This window comes from Papio anubis, chromosome 14, assembly GCF_008728515.1.
Source record: "Papio anubis isolate 15944 chromosome 14, Panubis1.0, whole genome shotgun sequence".
Classification (NCBI taxonomy): Eukaryota; Metazoa; Chordata; class Mammalia; order Primates; family Cercopithecidae; genus Papio; species Papio anubis.
In genome coordinates, this window is record NC_044989.1 from 23694146 (window position 1) to 23709067 (window position 14922).

A 14922-nucleotide genomic window follows, 5' to 3' on the forward strand; every position below is an offset into this window, starting at 1 on the left:
GCCCCGCCCCGGCCGACCCCACCTTTCCGCGCGGCTCCGCCCCGCCGCCCCCTTCCCAGTGGCCCCTCCCCGCGCAGGTCCCGACTCCAGCCGCACCTCCTCTGGCTCTGCAGTGGCGGCGGGGAGGCGAGCCGGAGCGACTGCGGGGCCGGGACCGGAGCAGAGCCGGGGTCGGGCAGCAGCAGGGACCCCCGGAGGCGGGGCCTGTGGGACCGCTATGGGCGTGGAGATCGAGACCATCTCCCCCGGAGACGGTACCGGGCTCCCTCCGGAGCCGGGGGAGGGGAGGGGTCCCCGGGCGGAGCCCGGAGGGCGGGGGTCTGATTCGGAGGTGGCGCGGAGGGTGCTGAAGGGTCGGGGGGCTGGATGGGGAGGGCAGGCGGAGACCCCGGACGGGATTCTTGGGGGTCTAGGAGACCATCCTCCACCATCCTCTTCCGCGACTCACCTAGGGGAATGTAGGTGGCAGCCTGGAGGCGGGGGTCTGCGGCCCGGAGCCGGGGGTCTGCGGCCCACCACCCCGGGCTGCTCCTGTCGCCGCTGCTACCGTTCGGTTATCCGCTGCTGCTGATACCCCAGGCTGGGTTTCGGCTTAGCTTTCCCTGCCCTGCTCGGCGAGCTCTGGAAAGCAGGACCTGCTCTCGGGTCTCCGCTGCTCCGGGACCTCCTCCTAGCGCGTCCCCCGCCGGGCCTCCTGTCGGTCGGTTCCCTGTGGGCCGGGCTGTGAGCGGCTGTGGGGACAGACCCAGGCTGGGAAAGGGGGAAGCGCTCCCTTGCCGGCTTCCGGATCTCGCTTTATCCTCCCGCCGCGTTCAGACTCCCTGGCCACCCTGTCCACTCCCATGGCCTCCACATTGAAGCTTCTAAGCCCAGCCCTGCGACCTGCGGCCGGACCTCTCCTTGGAGGTCCCAAGGTGCTCCCTAGTCAGCAAATCCAAAACAGAACTTGCGCTTCCCACCTTCTCCCCTAAGTGATCCTCCTCATACCCCTTCCTTATCTCACTTTCCCAAGCCCTTGTATTACTGGGTCTGAGTATGCAAGGAATAGCCATTTCTTTATTTCTTGAAATTTAATTCATACCAAAGCTCCCATTGTCTGCAGGGTTTGATGGGCAAACTTCATATCAGATATTATTAATATGAACAGCTCCCCTCCCCAGGAAATTGGAGAACTTCTTGGCTCCAGGCCATGCTCCTTGTCCAATCCCAACCACTACTTTGGATATCCCCTGGGGTACAGGATTCTTTGCCCACGCAGGAAACCTTGATGCTGGGTCCCAGAAAGCGTCTCCCTGAGGCCTTTTCATCCCCCAGCAGCCCCTGAGCTAATCTCCCCATCTTCAGCCTCTCCTCCCTGCCTTCAATCTCATCCCCAATCTCATATTCACTCCCTTTCTACATCATAGCCTGAAGACTCTTCTTAAAATGTGGTGGCTCATACCTGTAATCCCAGCACTTTGGGAGGCCGAGGCGGGTGGATCACAAGGTCAGGAGTTCAAGACCAGCCTGACCAACATGGTGAAACCCGTCTCTACTAAAAATACAAAAATTAGCTAGGCGTGGTGGTGCGTGCCTGTAATCCCAGCTACTGGGGAGGCTGAGGCAGGAGAATGGCTTGAACCCAGGAGGCAGAGGTTGCAGTGAGCCGATTGTGCCACTGCACTCCAGCCTGGGTGACAGAGCGAGACTCATCTCAAAAAAAATAAGAAGAAGAAGAAGAAGAAAACAAATGCATATTTGACCATGCCCCTCCCTCAGGTAGAAGATGTTTTAATGATTCTTCCCTCTCCCCCAGGCAGAGGGGCCTTTGGTGCTGTGGTCTATTCTCATCTTCCACACTAGAGCTTCATCTCTCACCACCTGTCCTGAGCCCACCACCAACTTTTTCTCCAGCTTTCCCAAGCTGCCTGCAAGTTGTCGAACACACCACTCGTTCAGCAAATATTTATTGAACGTGTGTGCTAGGCCCTAAGGTGACAGCGTTGAAACAGACAGGGTTCCCGCTATTGCTGGACTGAAGGCCTTTGAACATGTTACATGTCATTCCCTCTTCCCAGATGGTGTTTTTTTACTTCCTCTGGCAAATTCTTACTTGTCTTTCAAGACCTGGCTTCGCCATTCTCTCCTCTATGATATTTTTCTTGACTTCTGCAGTCAGTTAGCTGCTCCCTCCTCCAGGCTCCCATAAAGTCCTCTAAATGTTGGCTCTGTGGTTAGCCTTCCTTAGGCTTTGTTATCTAGCCCCAGAGCTTTAAATTCCAGCCAAATTTATATCTCCAGTGCAGACTCTTCATCTGCCTACTTGCAATATAAACTCAGATGTCTAATAGGCATCTCAAGATTGCCACCCGCACAAATCTGTTCCTCCCGTCTTCCCTATCTCAGGAAATAGTTCCACTATTCATCCAGTTGCCCAAACAGAAAACCCAAGCATCGTTCTTGTTGTCTCCTTTGTCCTCATGGACCCCATTTCCAATTTGATTGCATGCCCTGTCAGCTCTGCTTCCAAAATATGTCTCCAGTCTATTTCACTCTCTTCTCTGCTGCCACTACCTTAAATCAAGCTATCATTGATTTCTTGTCTGGATTATTGCAACAGACGCCTAACTGTCCATCCTACACATAGCAGTCAGAGTGATGTTATAAAATCTTAATTCGGATTATGTCATTCTCTGGCTTAAAACCGTCCAGTGGTTTCCTATTGCACTTAGTATGAAATCCGGCTCTGCAAGCCCTGTATGATCCATCTCCTTCCCACCTCTGTCCTCCCTCCCTTCTTTCCACCTAACCTCCTTGCTCGCTGCAAATGGATTGATTCTGTGCACTTGTTACTCCTTCCCCAAGTGCTAATTCCCAGTATTTTGCTCATCCTTCAAGTCCTAGTTCCAGGGGCACCTTCTTCAAGAGGCCATCCTGGACCACTCTGTCTGAAATGGTCTGTCCCACTGCATCTCCCTTTAATACATCATTGTGTGTATTTTCTTTAGAGTATTCATCATAATCCATAATCGTTTTGCATATTTAAGTATTGTCTCTGTCTATTAGAATATAAAGTCCATGGCAGGTGTGGTGGCTCATGCCTATAATCTCAACACTTTGGGAGGTTGAGATGGGAGGAGCTCTTGAGCCCAGGAGTTCAAGGCCAGCCTGGACAACATGTCAAGACCCTGTCTCTACAAAATTTTTTTTTTTAATTAGCTGGGCATGGCAGCATGCACTTGCAGTCCCAGCTACTCAGAAAGCAGAGGCAGAAAGATTGCTTGAGCCCGTGAGGTCAAGGCTGCACTAAGCCAAGATCATGCTATTGCACTCCAGCCTGGGTGACACACTGAGACCCCTACTCTTAAAAAAAAAAAAAGTAAACTCTAAAAGAACAGGGATAGAGATCTTGTTTCTAGTGTTCACTGCTGTATCCCTGTGATCAGGCACAGGCGTGGCACCCCATAGGTACTCAGTAAATATTTGTGGTTTTGTTTTGTTTTGTTTTGTTTGTTTGTTGAGACAGGGTCTTACTCTGTCACCCAGGCTAGAGTGCAGTAGCATGAACACAGCTCACTGCAGCCTTGACCTCCTGGGCTCAAACAATCCTTCCACTTCGGTCTCTTGAGTAGCTGGGGCTATAGGTGTGCAGCATCACACCTGGCTAATTGAAAAGAATTTTTTTTTTTTTTTTTTTTTTTTTTTTTTTTTTTTTTTTTAGAGATGGGGTCTCCCTATGTTACCCAGAGTGATCCAGAACTCCTGGGCTCAAGTGATCCTCATGCCTCAGCCTCCCAGAGTGCTGGGATTACAGATGTGAGCCACCATGCCTGGCCTCTCAGCAAATATTTGTAAATGATTCCGTTTATTCATCCTTGATGGATGGATTCTAATCTGCATTATAATCTGGTATTTGTGTGTCTGTTTCCCTACCTTCCTCATGAGTTTATACATTGCTCTGCATGTCTGAAGTCTGGTCCAGGCCTGGCACATAGGAGGCCAACTGTAAATGTCTGTGGAGTGGATGATGTGAAGTAAAAGGGGCAATCAAAGAAAGTGGGGGTGGGTGGTGGGAAAGCCCAGGAGAGAGCAGAGTTGAGAAAACTCAGGGGGTAAAGTAAATCCAGGCCAGAGAGGTGACGTGATTCATTCTGGCTCGTACAGGGCCAGGAGCCAGAACTAGTTCCACAGGCATCTGCATGGCGTGGAGGGGAATGCAGGCTGGAGCTCTTGGTCAGGATCATACTTAATGTCCCAGGTGTTTTTCCAATACCCTACTCCTTCATCTGCCCTCATGTCTCCCTGCAGGAAGGACATTCCCCAAGAAGGGCCAGACGTGTGTGGTGCACTACACAGGTAAGTTTCACCCCCTCAGCCCCCACTCCAGTCCTGCCCCTCCCAAGGCAGGGCTGTCCTCTGAGCTTCTCTCCAGAGGTGCTTGCCTCTGAATCAGACCTAAAGCCCAAGGCAGCAGGGTCTCCCTGTGACCAGCCATCCCCTACTCCTCCCAGCCAGTCTAGTGGCAATGATAAAGGAGGCTTGGAAGGCCAACTCTTTCCCTCTTCTACCAGCAAGGGCCATCCATGGTGCCAGCTTCTAGGTGAGTCAAACACCTTCAGTCCCCTTCCTTCTGTTGCAGGCATGGTGGAGCCCCTGTCCCTGCTGGGTCTGTCTGATATTTAGAAATCCCTCCGAGAGCTCCCAGCAGACTCTCTCTCCATCCTGCAGTATCATTAGAGAAGAAGAGGAGGGGAGAGGACAGAGAAGTCACCCAGAGGCTCTGATGCCATTTGAGGTGTCGGGTGATGGCAGTGCTTGTCTCTGGGTGCTGGGGGAGCCCAGAGCGGGACTGATCCCTGTTGGATGCTCTTTATCTGCAGCTGAGGTAGAGCGAGTTCCTCAGGACTGCTGGCAGGAAGATCATGAGCAGGTGTTTGTTCCAAGGGGGGTGAGCACCCTACCTTGTGACCTGTTTCCTAAAGTGGCAAACTCGATGACAGCCATTTAGCAGACAGCAAGGCCAGGTTAATTCCTAGGACATATTCGGATGGGGCCATTTTTAGCAGTTCTGTGAGCCAGCGTGAAGCACAAGGTTAATTCTACGCAGACGGTGTGGATGTTTTCAGCAGTTGTGTTGCTGGTCGCTGATGTCAGTGGGCTGGACCATGTTTTATCTCCTGGTGATGTGGCCTAATTACCATGGGTCCTCTGGGGCCTCTGACCTGTGTAATTGATTTAACAATTTTAAATGTTGTAGACAGACCAGTATTTATCAAGTTACTGAAACCACAACATCCTTTTGCAAAGTCCTTCCACAATACATACATAGGGCAGCAGCTCTGGTCTTGGGAGAGACTGTCTTATCAAACACAGCAGGAGACTGTGGGACTTTTGGGAAACTTTTAAGTTAAATATAAATATAGTAGAGAACATAATGTAAGATGTCCAGGTCAATGAATTTTTTCAAAGTGATCACACTTAGGTAACTACCACTCAGAGAAGCATAGAACATTACCAGCATCCCCAAAAGTCCCTCTGATGCCTTCTTCCACTCATTTCACCTCCCTAAAGGTAGCTATCATTGTTTTTCTGGTTTGTTGTTGTTGTTGTTGTTTTGAGACAAGGTCTCACTCTGTGACTCAGGCTGAGTGCAGTGGCACAGCTCACTGCAGCCTCGACCTCTCGGGCTCAAGTGATCCTCCTGCTTCAGTCTCCTGACTAGCTGGGACCACAGACACGAGCCACCATGCCTGGCTAATTTTTAATTTCTTGTAGAGATGAGGGTCTCACTATGTTGTCCAGGCTGGTCTCGAACTCCTGTATGCAAGTGATCCTTCCACCATGGCCTCCTAGTGCTGGGATTACAGGTGTGAGCCACTGTGCCTGGCTGGCAACTATTACTCTGACTTTTGTCTCCATGGATTGGTTTTGCCTACTTTTGCACTTCATCTTAATGGAACCATAGCATATGTACTCTTTTGTGTTTGGCTTATGTCACTCAATATTATGTCTGCGAGATATATCCAGAGTGGTTTATTCCTCTACAGTATTTTAATGTATGAGTATGTTGCAATTTATGTATCCTCTCTACCGCTGATGAACATTTTGGTTGTTCATAGTTTTTATTTATTACAAACAGTGTCACTTTGATCAGTCTTGCAGGCATCTCTTAGTGTACATGTGTACAAACATATGTGCATGTTGCTGTTGGGTATATACCTGGAAGTGGGGTACCTAGACTCAGCATTAGCTGTACTGTCCGACAGCTTTCCAAAGTCATTGTGCCAATTTCCACTCTAGGCAGCTGTGTAGGAGAGTGCCAGTTACCCTGTGTCCTCCCCAACACTTGGTATTGTCAGGTTTTGTTTTGTTTATTTATTTTTTTCTTTTTTTGAGACAGAGTCTGTGTTGCCCAGGCTGGAGAGAAATAGCACAATCTTGGCTCACTGCAACCTCTGCCTCCTGGGTTCAAGCGATTCTCCTGCCTCAGCCTCCCGAGTAGCTGGGATTACAGGCACCCACCACCATACCCGGTTAATTTTTGTATTTCTAGTAGAGATGGGGTTTCACCACATTGGCCAGGCTGGTCTCAAACCCTTGACCTCAGGTGATCTGCCTGCCTCAGCCTCCCTAAGTGCTGGGATTACAGGAATGAGCCACCACGCCAGGCTTTGTTTTGGTTTTGGCCTGCTCTGGTGAGTATTCAGTACCATTTCATTGTGGGTTTTTTTTTTTTTTTTAAGACAAGATCTTGCTCTTTCACCAAGGCTGGAGTGCAGTGGTAAGATCTCGGCTCACTGCAACCCTGCCTCCCGGGTTCAAGCCATTCTTGTGCTTCAGCCTCCCAAGTAGTTGGGATTACAGGTGCACACCACCACACCCAGCTAATTTTTGTATTTTTTGTAGAGACGGGGTTTTGCCATGTTGGCCAGACTGGTCGTTGTGGTTTTGATTTGTGTTTCCCTGATGATGAATGGCGTTGAGCACTTTTTCATGTGCCTACTGGCCATTTGGATATCCTCTTTAGACTGCTCTAATTTTGCCCATTAAAAAAAATTAGGTTGTCTTTTTCTTTTTCTTTTTTTGAGACGGAGTTTCACTCTTGTTGCTCAGGCTGGAGTGCAATGGTGCGATCTTCACTCGCTGCAACCTACACCTCCCAGGTTCAAGTGATTCTCCTGCCTCAGCCTCCTGAGTAGCTGGGATTACAGGTGCGAGCCACCGTGCCCGGCTAATTTTTGGGTTTTTGCTAGAGACAGGGTTTCGCCATGTTGGCCAGGCTGGTCTCAAACTCCTGACCTCAGGTGGTCCACCTGCCTCGGCCTCCCAGAGTGCTGGGATTATAGGTATAAATCACAGTTATAGGAGTTTTGTATATGTTTTGGATATGAGTCTTTTGTTGGTTATATCTATCCCAAACATCTTCTCCCACACTGTGGCTTGCCTTTTTACTCTCTTAATAGTAGCTTTTGAATAGAAGTCCTTTTTTATTGTTTATTTTTTCTTATTTTCTTTCTTTATAAAATTTTTTTTCTTTCTTTTTTGTTTTTGAGATAGGATCTCACTCCCAAGGTGTTGGGATTACAGGTGTGAGCCACGGGGCCCGGCCATCTGGCTAATTTTTAATTTATCTGTAGAGAGGGCGGTCTCCCTATGTTGCCCAGGATGGTCTCGAACTCCTGGGCTCAACTGATCCTCCTACCTTGGCCTCCTAAAGTGCTAGTATTACAGGTGTGAGCCACTGCACCTGGCCTGAACAGAGTTCCTAATTTTGATGAAGTCTGACTTATCAATCTTTTTTTTTTTTTTTGAGACGGAGTCTCGCTCTCTCGCCTAGGCTGGAGTGCAGTGGCCGGATCTCAGCTCACTGCAAGCTCCGCCTCCCGGGTTCACGCCATTCTCCTGCCTCAGCCTCCCGAGTAGCTGGGACTATAGGCGCCCGCCACCTCACCCGGCTAGTTTTTTGTTGTTTTTTTTTTTTAGTAGAGACGGGGTTTCACCGTGTTAGCCAGGATGGTCTCGATCTCCTGACCTCGTGATCCGCCCGTCTCAGCCTCCCAAAGTGCTGGGATTATAGGCTTGAGCCACCGCGCCCGGCCTAGATTTATCAATCTTTTCTTTTATGGTTAGTGCTTTCTGTGTTCAGTTTAAGAAATCTTCATCAGGCCGGGTGCAGTGGCTCATGCCTGTAATCCCAGCACTTTGGGAGGCCAAGGCGGGTGGATCACCTGAGGTCAGGAGTTTGAGACCAGCCTGGCCAACATGGTGAAACCCTGTCTCTACTAAAAACACAAAAATTAGCCAAGCATGGTGGTGCATGCCTGTAATCCCAGCTACTTGGGAGGCTGAGACAGGAGAATCTCTTGAACAACCCGGGAGGTGGAGGTTGCAGTGAGCTGAGATCGAGCTGCTGCACTCTAGCCTGGGTGACAGAGATGAGACTCCGTCTCAGGAAAAAAAAAAAAAAAAAAAGAAATCTTTGTCTCTGGGTCATGAAGATATCCTTCTATTTATTATCTTGTAGAAGCTTTATTATTCTATCTTTCATATTTAGGTTTATGATTCATCTGGAATTGATTTTTTTGTGTGTGGATTTGGTAGGGGTTAAGGTTCATTTTTTTTCCCATATGAATATACTGTTTCCCATATGAATATACTGTTGACTCAACAACCTTAATGCAAAAAAAAGAAAAAAAAATCCTTTATTTGCTGCATTGCAGTGGCATCTTTGTCCAATCAAATCACTGTATAAGTGGGTCTGTTTCTAGACTGCATGGTTTTGGCTGAACTTTTAGCAAGAGATAACTGAAGTTATTTATCCAAAGTAGATTAAGTCACATAAAACCTGAAGAAACTAAGGAATGAGAAAGGAAAGTTGGTGTATAAATAGTATGTGAATGTGTGCGTGTGTGTGCATATCCGTGTGCATATTTGTACAAGTACGTATCTGTGTGAATGTATGTAGATCTATGTATCTAAATATTTTCTTAGCATCTCTTTGGCCACCACATCTTTTCTCCTGAGTGTGAGTGCATAAGTGCATGTGAGCATGCACAAGTATCTTTGTGTATTTGAATATCTTAGCAACCTTAGCAAATGCACGAGATTGTATTTGATCTTGTTAGCATCCACCTGCATGTACCTCTGTGTAGCCAGAAGGGTTTTCTCCTTTGCCTCATTTAGTACCCAGGGCAAAAGCCTGATGTATTTTACTGAGAGAGCAGTTAAATAAGTCTGTTTCTCTAATATACATTTTAGTTGAAGGAATTAGGAAGTGGCATCATAGATGCTCCAACACTAAGCTGGCCACGCTTCCTATGTTAAACATGACATATCTGAGGCCCTGGAAGAGGAAGTGATTTGCCCAATGTCACACAATGAGTTAGTGCCAGAGTGAAGTCAAAACCCAGTCTCTGGACGTTCAAGCAAGGTCTTTTTCTAGTCCCAAACGGCCTTTTGTGGTGGTCCAGGGACTGCCAGGAGCAGTCATGGAACCGCATCATTTACAGAAGGTCTGATCTTTGAGTCAGAGTCACAGAAGAATTGAGAATAGCTGTTGGGCCTTGAGTTGCTGAACTGAGATGACATGTGGACATGGGGATGACAAGGCTTCTGAAGCAGAAACTGGGGGACCCGGAACTGCTGGACTAGCACCTGGGGGGATTCTGGTTTCAAACAGCCCTATTAGTACAGAGTCTGGAGGCCACCTCTGACCAGCTAGGTCACCTGACACTGTTCCCTGCAGTAGGGGATGATGCAATCTTTGGGTTTTGCCTTTTGGAGGAAACTTAAGAAACCTTAGGAACCTTATGTGAGGACTCAACCTGAGGCTGGAATAGCTGGGAAAACAGACCTTTAGGCAGAGGAAGTGACATAAAAAAGTTGAAAAGTCTGGCTGGGCATGATAGCTCACGCCTGTAATCCCAGCACTTTGGGAGGCCAAGGTGGGCAGATCACCTGAGGTCAGGAGTTTGAGACCAGCCTGGCCAACATGGCAAAACCCCATCTCTACTAAAAATATGAAAAAAATTAGCGGGCGCAGTGGCAGGTACCTGTAGTCCCAGCTACTCAGGAAGCTGAGGCAGGAAAATCCCTTGAACCTGGTAGGTGGAGGTTGCAATGAACCGAGATCATACCACTGCACTCCAGCCTGGGCAACAGAGGGAGACTCCGACTCAGAAAAAAAAAAGTTGAAAAGTGCAGAGGAATTTGAGAAAGGCATGACCTGAATAGGACACAGAGGGAAGGGAAGGAAGGGGAGAACAGAGAGGGTTATAAGCAGGCAAGAGCTGGATCGTGAAGTGCCTGTATGCAAGGTAGGCATTTGAATTCTGCCCTGGGGAGCTATTGAAGTATTTTAAGCAGGGGAGTAATAGAATCAGATTTGTGTTTAAAGAAAAAAAAAATCAGTCTGGATGCCAAGTGAACAACGAAATGGAGGCGGGTAAAAGAGGATCAAAAAGACCAGTTAGGAGGTTCTTCCTGTGTACAGGTGAAATAAGCTGGTTACTTGGTGGTGGTAATAGAAGCAAAGAAAAGGCCAGGAGAGTGGCTCAGGCCTGTAATCCCAACACTGGGAGGCTGATGCAGGTGCTGTGGTCAGGAGTTCAAGACCAGCCTGGCCAACATGGCGAAATCCTGTTTCTACTAAAAATACAAAAATCAGCCGGGTGTGGTGGCAGGCGCCTGTAATCCCAGCAATGTGGGAGGCTGAGGCAGGAGAATCGCTTGAACCTGGGAAGTGGAGGTTGCAGTGAGCTGAGATCGTGCCACTGCACTCCAGCCTGGGTGACATAGCAAGATTCCGTCTCAAATAAATAAATAAATAAATAAATAAATAAAATAGAAATGAAGAAAATAGGTGGATTACAAAGATATGGAGGACTTAGTGATAGGTAGTATGTGGGGGTGAGGCAGAGGGAAGTGTCCAGATTTCCTGCCTGGGCAACAGGATGGATAGGGAGGATTGGAAGAGGAGCAGGTGTGTGCAGAAAAGGCATTCCATTTTAGACATGTGGAATCTGAATTGGGAGTTAACTCATGACCACAGCTCTATTGCACCCGATTCTTGCTTTGACAGGAATGCTCCAAAATGGGAAGAAATTTGATTCATCCAGAGACAGAAACAAACCTTTCAAGTTCAGAATTGGCAAACAGGAAGTCATCAAAGGTTTTGAAGAGGGCGCAGCCCAGGTAGGTGAGGATTCACATTAAAGGAGATCTGGAGACTTGGGGATCTGGGCTCAGCACTCTGCCCTCCACCTCCACCTTCACCCACTCACAGACCACTACTGCTTTGACTCTACCGCCAGGGCATGGCAACGCCATCTGGTATCCCCTCCTGGCTTTGTGTCCCCACCCCTCTCCTTGCCAGCATGACTCTTTTGTGTCCCTGGGAGCTCTCATCCCAAGCACATCCCCTAGGCTTGCTTAGAACTACCTGAGAGGGCCAGGCATGGTGACTCATGCCTGTAATCCCAGCACTTTGGGAGGCCGAGTGTGGCGGATCACTTGAGGCCAGGAGTTCAAGACCAGACTCACCAACATGGTATAACCCTGTCCCTGCTGAAAATACAGGTGTGGTGGTGCACACCTGCAATCGCAGCTACTTGGGAGGCTGCGACAGGAGAATCACTTGAACCCGGGAGGTGAAGGTTGCAGTGAGCAGAGATTGTGCCACTGTACTCCAGCCCAGGCGATGGAGTGAGACGCTGTCTCAAAAAACAAAACAAAAAAATAAACTAGCTGAGGTCTACCAGTTGTCTGGGACTGAGGTGGCGGAAGAGTTGGGGTGGAGTAGGCCAAAAAGATTTTTTGTTTTTTTTGCTTTTTTGGAAAGAATTTCAGACTTACAAAAATATTACAGAAATAGTACAGAGTTCTTCTATACTCTATTCAGCTTCCCCTTCTTGCATAACCATAGTACAATTATCAAAACCAGGACATTCACACTGATACAATATTACTTATTCAAATTTTTGATTATTCAAAATTCAAAAATAGATTTAAATTTCACCAATTGTCCTACTAATGCTGAGCGGGTTCTCAACAACTGCTGTGATGAGCCCTGGTTCAAGCTCTTCTTCCTTGGTCTGTCTGTGAAGTCCTTATGATGCTCCCTTACAATAGGTCTTGTTTTTGGTGTTTTTTTTTGACAGAGTCTCACTCTGTCACCGAGGCTGGAGTGCAGTGGCACAATCTCAGCTCACTGCAACCTCCACCTCCTGGATTCAAGCGATTCTCCTGCCTCAGCCACCCAAGTAACTGGGATTACAGGCACCTGCCACCATGCCCAGCTACTGTTGTTGTTTTTTTTTTTTTTTTGAGACATAGTCTCACTTTGTTGCCTAGGCTGGAGTGCAGTGGCACAATCTCGGTTCACTGCAACCTCCGCCTCCCAGGTTCAAGCAATTCTCCTGCCCCAGCCTCCTGAGTAGCTGGGATTACAGGTGTGCACCGTCACCATCTGCCCGGCTAATTTTTGTATTTTTAGTACAGATGGGATTTCACCATGTTTGCCAGACTTGTCTCCAACTCCTTGACCTCAGGTGATCCACCTGCCTCGGCCTCCCAAAGTGCTGGGATTATAGGCATGAGCCACCACACCGGCCTTTTTGTATTTTTTAGTAGAGACAGGGTTTTGCCGTATTAGCCAGGCTGGTCTTGAACTTCTAGACTCAAGTGATCCGCCCACCTTGGCCTCCCAAAGTGCTGAGATTACAGGTGTGAGCCACCATGGTTGGCCACAGTAGGTCCCCCTTGCCACCTTGCTGGTGACTCTAGTTTCTAAACCACTTTAATGAACTGCTCCTGTCACCTACTTGAGTATTTACATGTGCTATTCATATACCCTCTTTCCTAAAGAGGCCTATTCTTTGGAAGAGGGTGAACAAATGAAAGTGTTTCAGTCATATACAAATTGAATAACCAGTAATGTTTGTCAGATGCATGAATTTGAGAACGCTCTGTGAGGGTTACTGCTCCACAGTCACATTTCTGCTGAAGCAGAATCTGCATTTGTTACAGCTCTTAGCAAAATTTCAATGTAACCCATGTAAAATTCATCTGAGATCTTCAGAGTTAACACTGAGGATGGTTTGGGAAAATGCCATAGTCATCTAACTTTTTTCTTTTAAATCAAGCTGCGTCCTCTTTCTCCTCTCCCCATCTGCCCCCATCCCTGCTAGATGAGCTTGGGGCAGAGGGCGAAGCTGACCTGCACCCCTGATGTGGCATATGGAGCCACGGGCCACCCCGGTGTCATCCCTCCCAATGCCACCCTCATCTTTGACGTGGAGCTGCTCAACTTAGAGTGAAGGCAGGAAGGAACTCAAGGTGGCTGGAGATGGCTGCTGCTCACCCTCCTAGCCTGCTCTGCCACTGGGACGGCTCCTCCCGTTTGGGGCTCTTGATCAGTGTGCTAACCTCACTGCCCCATGGCATCATCCATTCTCTCTGCCCAAGTTGCTCTGTATGTGTTCGTCAGTGTTCATGCGAATCCTTGCTTGAGGAAACTTCGGTTGCAGATTGAAGCATTTCAGGTTGTGCATTTTGTGTGATGCATGTAGTAGCCTTTCCTGATGACAGAACACAGATCTCTTGTTCGCACAATCTACACTGCCTTACCTTCACTTAAGCCACATACACAAGGTGCTCAGACATGAAATGTACATGGCGTACACAGAGGGACTTGAGCCAGTTACCTTTGCTGTCACTTTCTCTCTTATAAATTCTGTTGGCTGCTCACTTAAACAATGTCCTCTTTGGAAATATGTAAAATAAAGGCTCTGTGCTTGACAAACTCCTGTCCATCCTTATTTTAGGTAGGAAGTGCTCTGTGGACCACACAAGCCAGTTGCCCCTGGGAAAGAGTGGAAAGGAAGCAGGGTTCCAAGTAGCTAGGCGAGTGATAAATATAATAGCTACAATGTGAGCATTTTACATGCTGGGCCTTGTTCTACATACTTTTTTATTTTTTTATTTATTTGAGATGGAGTCTCGCTCTGTCACTCAGGTTGGAATGCAGTGGCACAATCTTGGCTCACTGCAACCTCCGCCTCCTGGGTTCAAATGATTTTCATGCTCACCACAACGCCTGGCTAATTTTTGTATTTTTAGTAGAGACAGGGTTTTGTCATACTGACCACGCTGGTCTTGAACTCCTGACCTCAAGTGATCTACCTGCCTTGGCCTCTCAAAGTGATGGGATTACAGGTGTAAGCCACTGTGCCTGGCTGTATATAGTTTTAAATTATTACCATCGATCCTCTAAGCAACCCTGCAAAGTAGATATTACCTGCCACTCATCTCAGGCTCAGAATCCTCCTCTACATAACTAAAGAAATATAGGCTCCAAATCTTGTAGCTTAGCAATCAGATGTGGGATTTGAGCACCTTATGTGCTCTTGCAATCTTTGTTTGGACTACAGCCAGAGGGATGAGCCCCACTCACCCAGATGGAAACAGAACACTTTGTGCGTCCAAACAAATAAAGGTGTATTAAGGGCTTGAAGTCATATACTAACTCACACTGGGAAGTTCCTTGTGAAAACAATGTGTGATTCTGAGCTTGTTTTCACATACACTGCTTAGTTTCACCTAGATTTGTTCTGACTTACACTGAGGAATTACTTTTGGGAAAAATGTATGATTCTGAACTCTTTCCACATATAGTGCTTATTTCATCAACATTTATTGTAACTGACCAGAAACACCAGTTAGGTTTTAAAATCAACCCACTTATTGGTATAGGTTATGTATAGGTCAGAGGAGCCTGGGGCAATGTGCTCAAACATTTTTCTTTTTTTTTTTTTTGAGACGCAGTCTCACTCTATTGCCCAGGCTGGAGTGCAGTGGGTAATCTTGGCTCACTGCAAGCTCTGCTTCCTGGGTTCACGCCATTCTCCTGCCTCAGCCTCACGAGTAGCTGGGACTACAGGCGCC

The 14922-nt window shown here is 47.8% G+C and overlaps 1 protein-coding gene across 2 annotated transcripts; it reads left to right on the plus strand.

Annotated features, from left to right (window-relative positions):
* The first annotated feature begins 68 nt into the window (after positions 1-68).
* On the plus strand, positions 69-13780 carry FKBP1B (FKBP prolyl isomerase 1B). Of its 2 annotated transcripts, none has more exons than XM_031654971.1 (4): positions 69-254; positions 4288-4335; positions 11060-11172; positions 13122-13780. In XM_031654971.1, exons 1-4 carry the CDS (start codon positions 218-220, stop codon positions 13164-13166), a joined length of 243 nt encoding a protein of 80 aa, XP_031510831.1. In that variant the 5' UTR covers positions 69-217; the 3' UTR covers positions 13167-13780. The 2 variants fall into 2 exon arrangements, with proteins under 2 accessions (XP_031510831.1, XP_031510830.1); XM_031654970.1 differs by having other exon boundaries at positions 73-254; positions 13167-13780.
* Positions 13781-14922: the final 1142 nt, after the last annotated feature.

What these genes read in the sequence shown, in the direction of transcription:
- FKBP1B (XM_031654970.1), top strand. Translation starts at nt 218, where the DNA reads ATGGGCGTGGAGATCGAGACCATCTCCCCCGGAGACG. An exon ending in GACCATCTCCCCCGGAGACG is followed by an intron (nt 255 to 4,287) that starts GTACCGGGCTCC and finishes GTCTCCCTGCAG; the next exon opens with GAAGGACATTCCCCAAGAAG. An exon ending in TTGAAGAGGGCGCAGCCCAG is followed by an intron (nt 11,173 to 13,166) that starts GTAGGTGAGGAT and finishes CATCCCTGCTAG; the next exon opens with ATGAGCTTGGGGCAGAGGGC.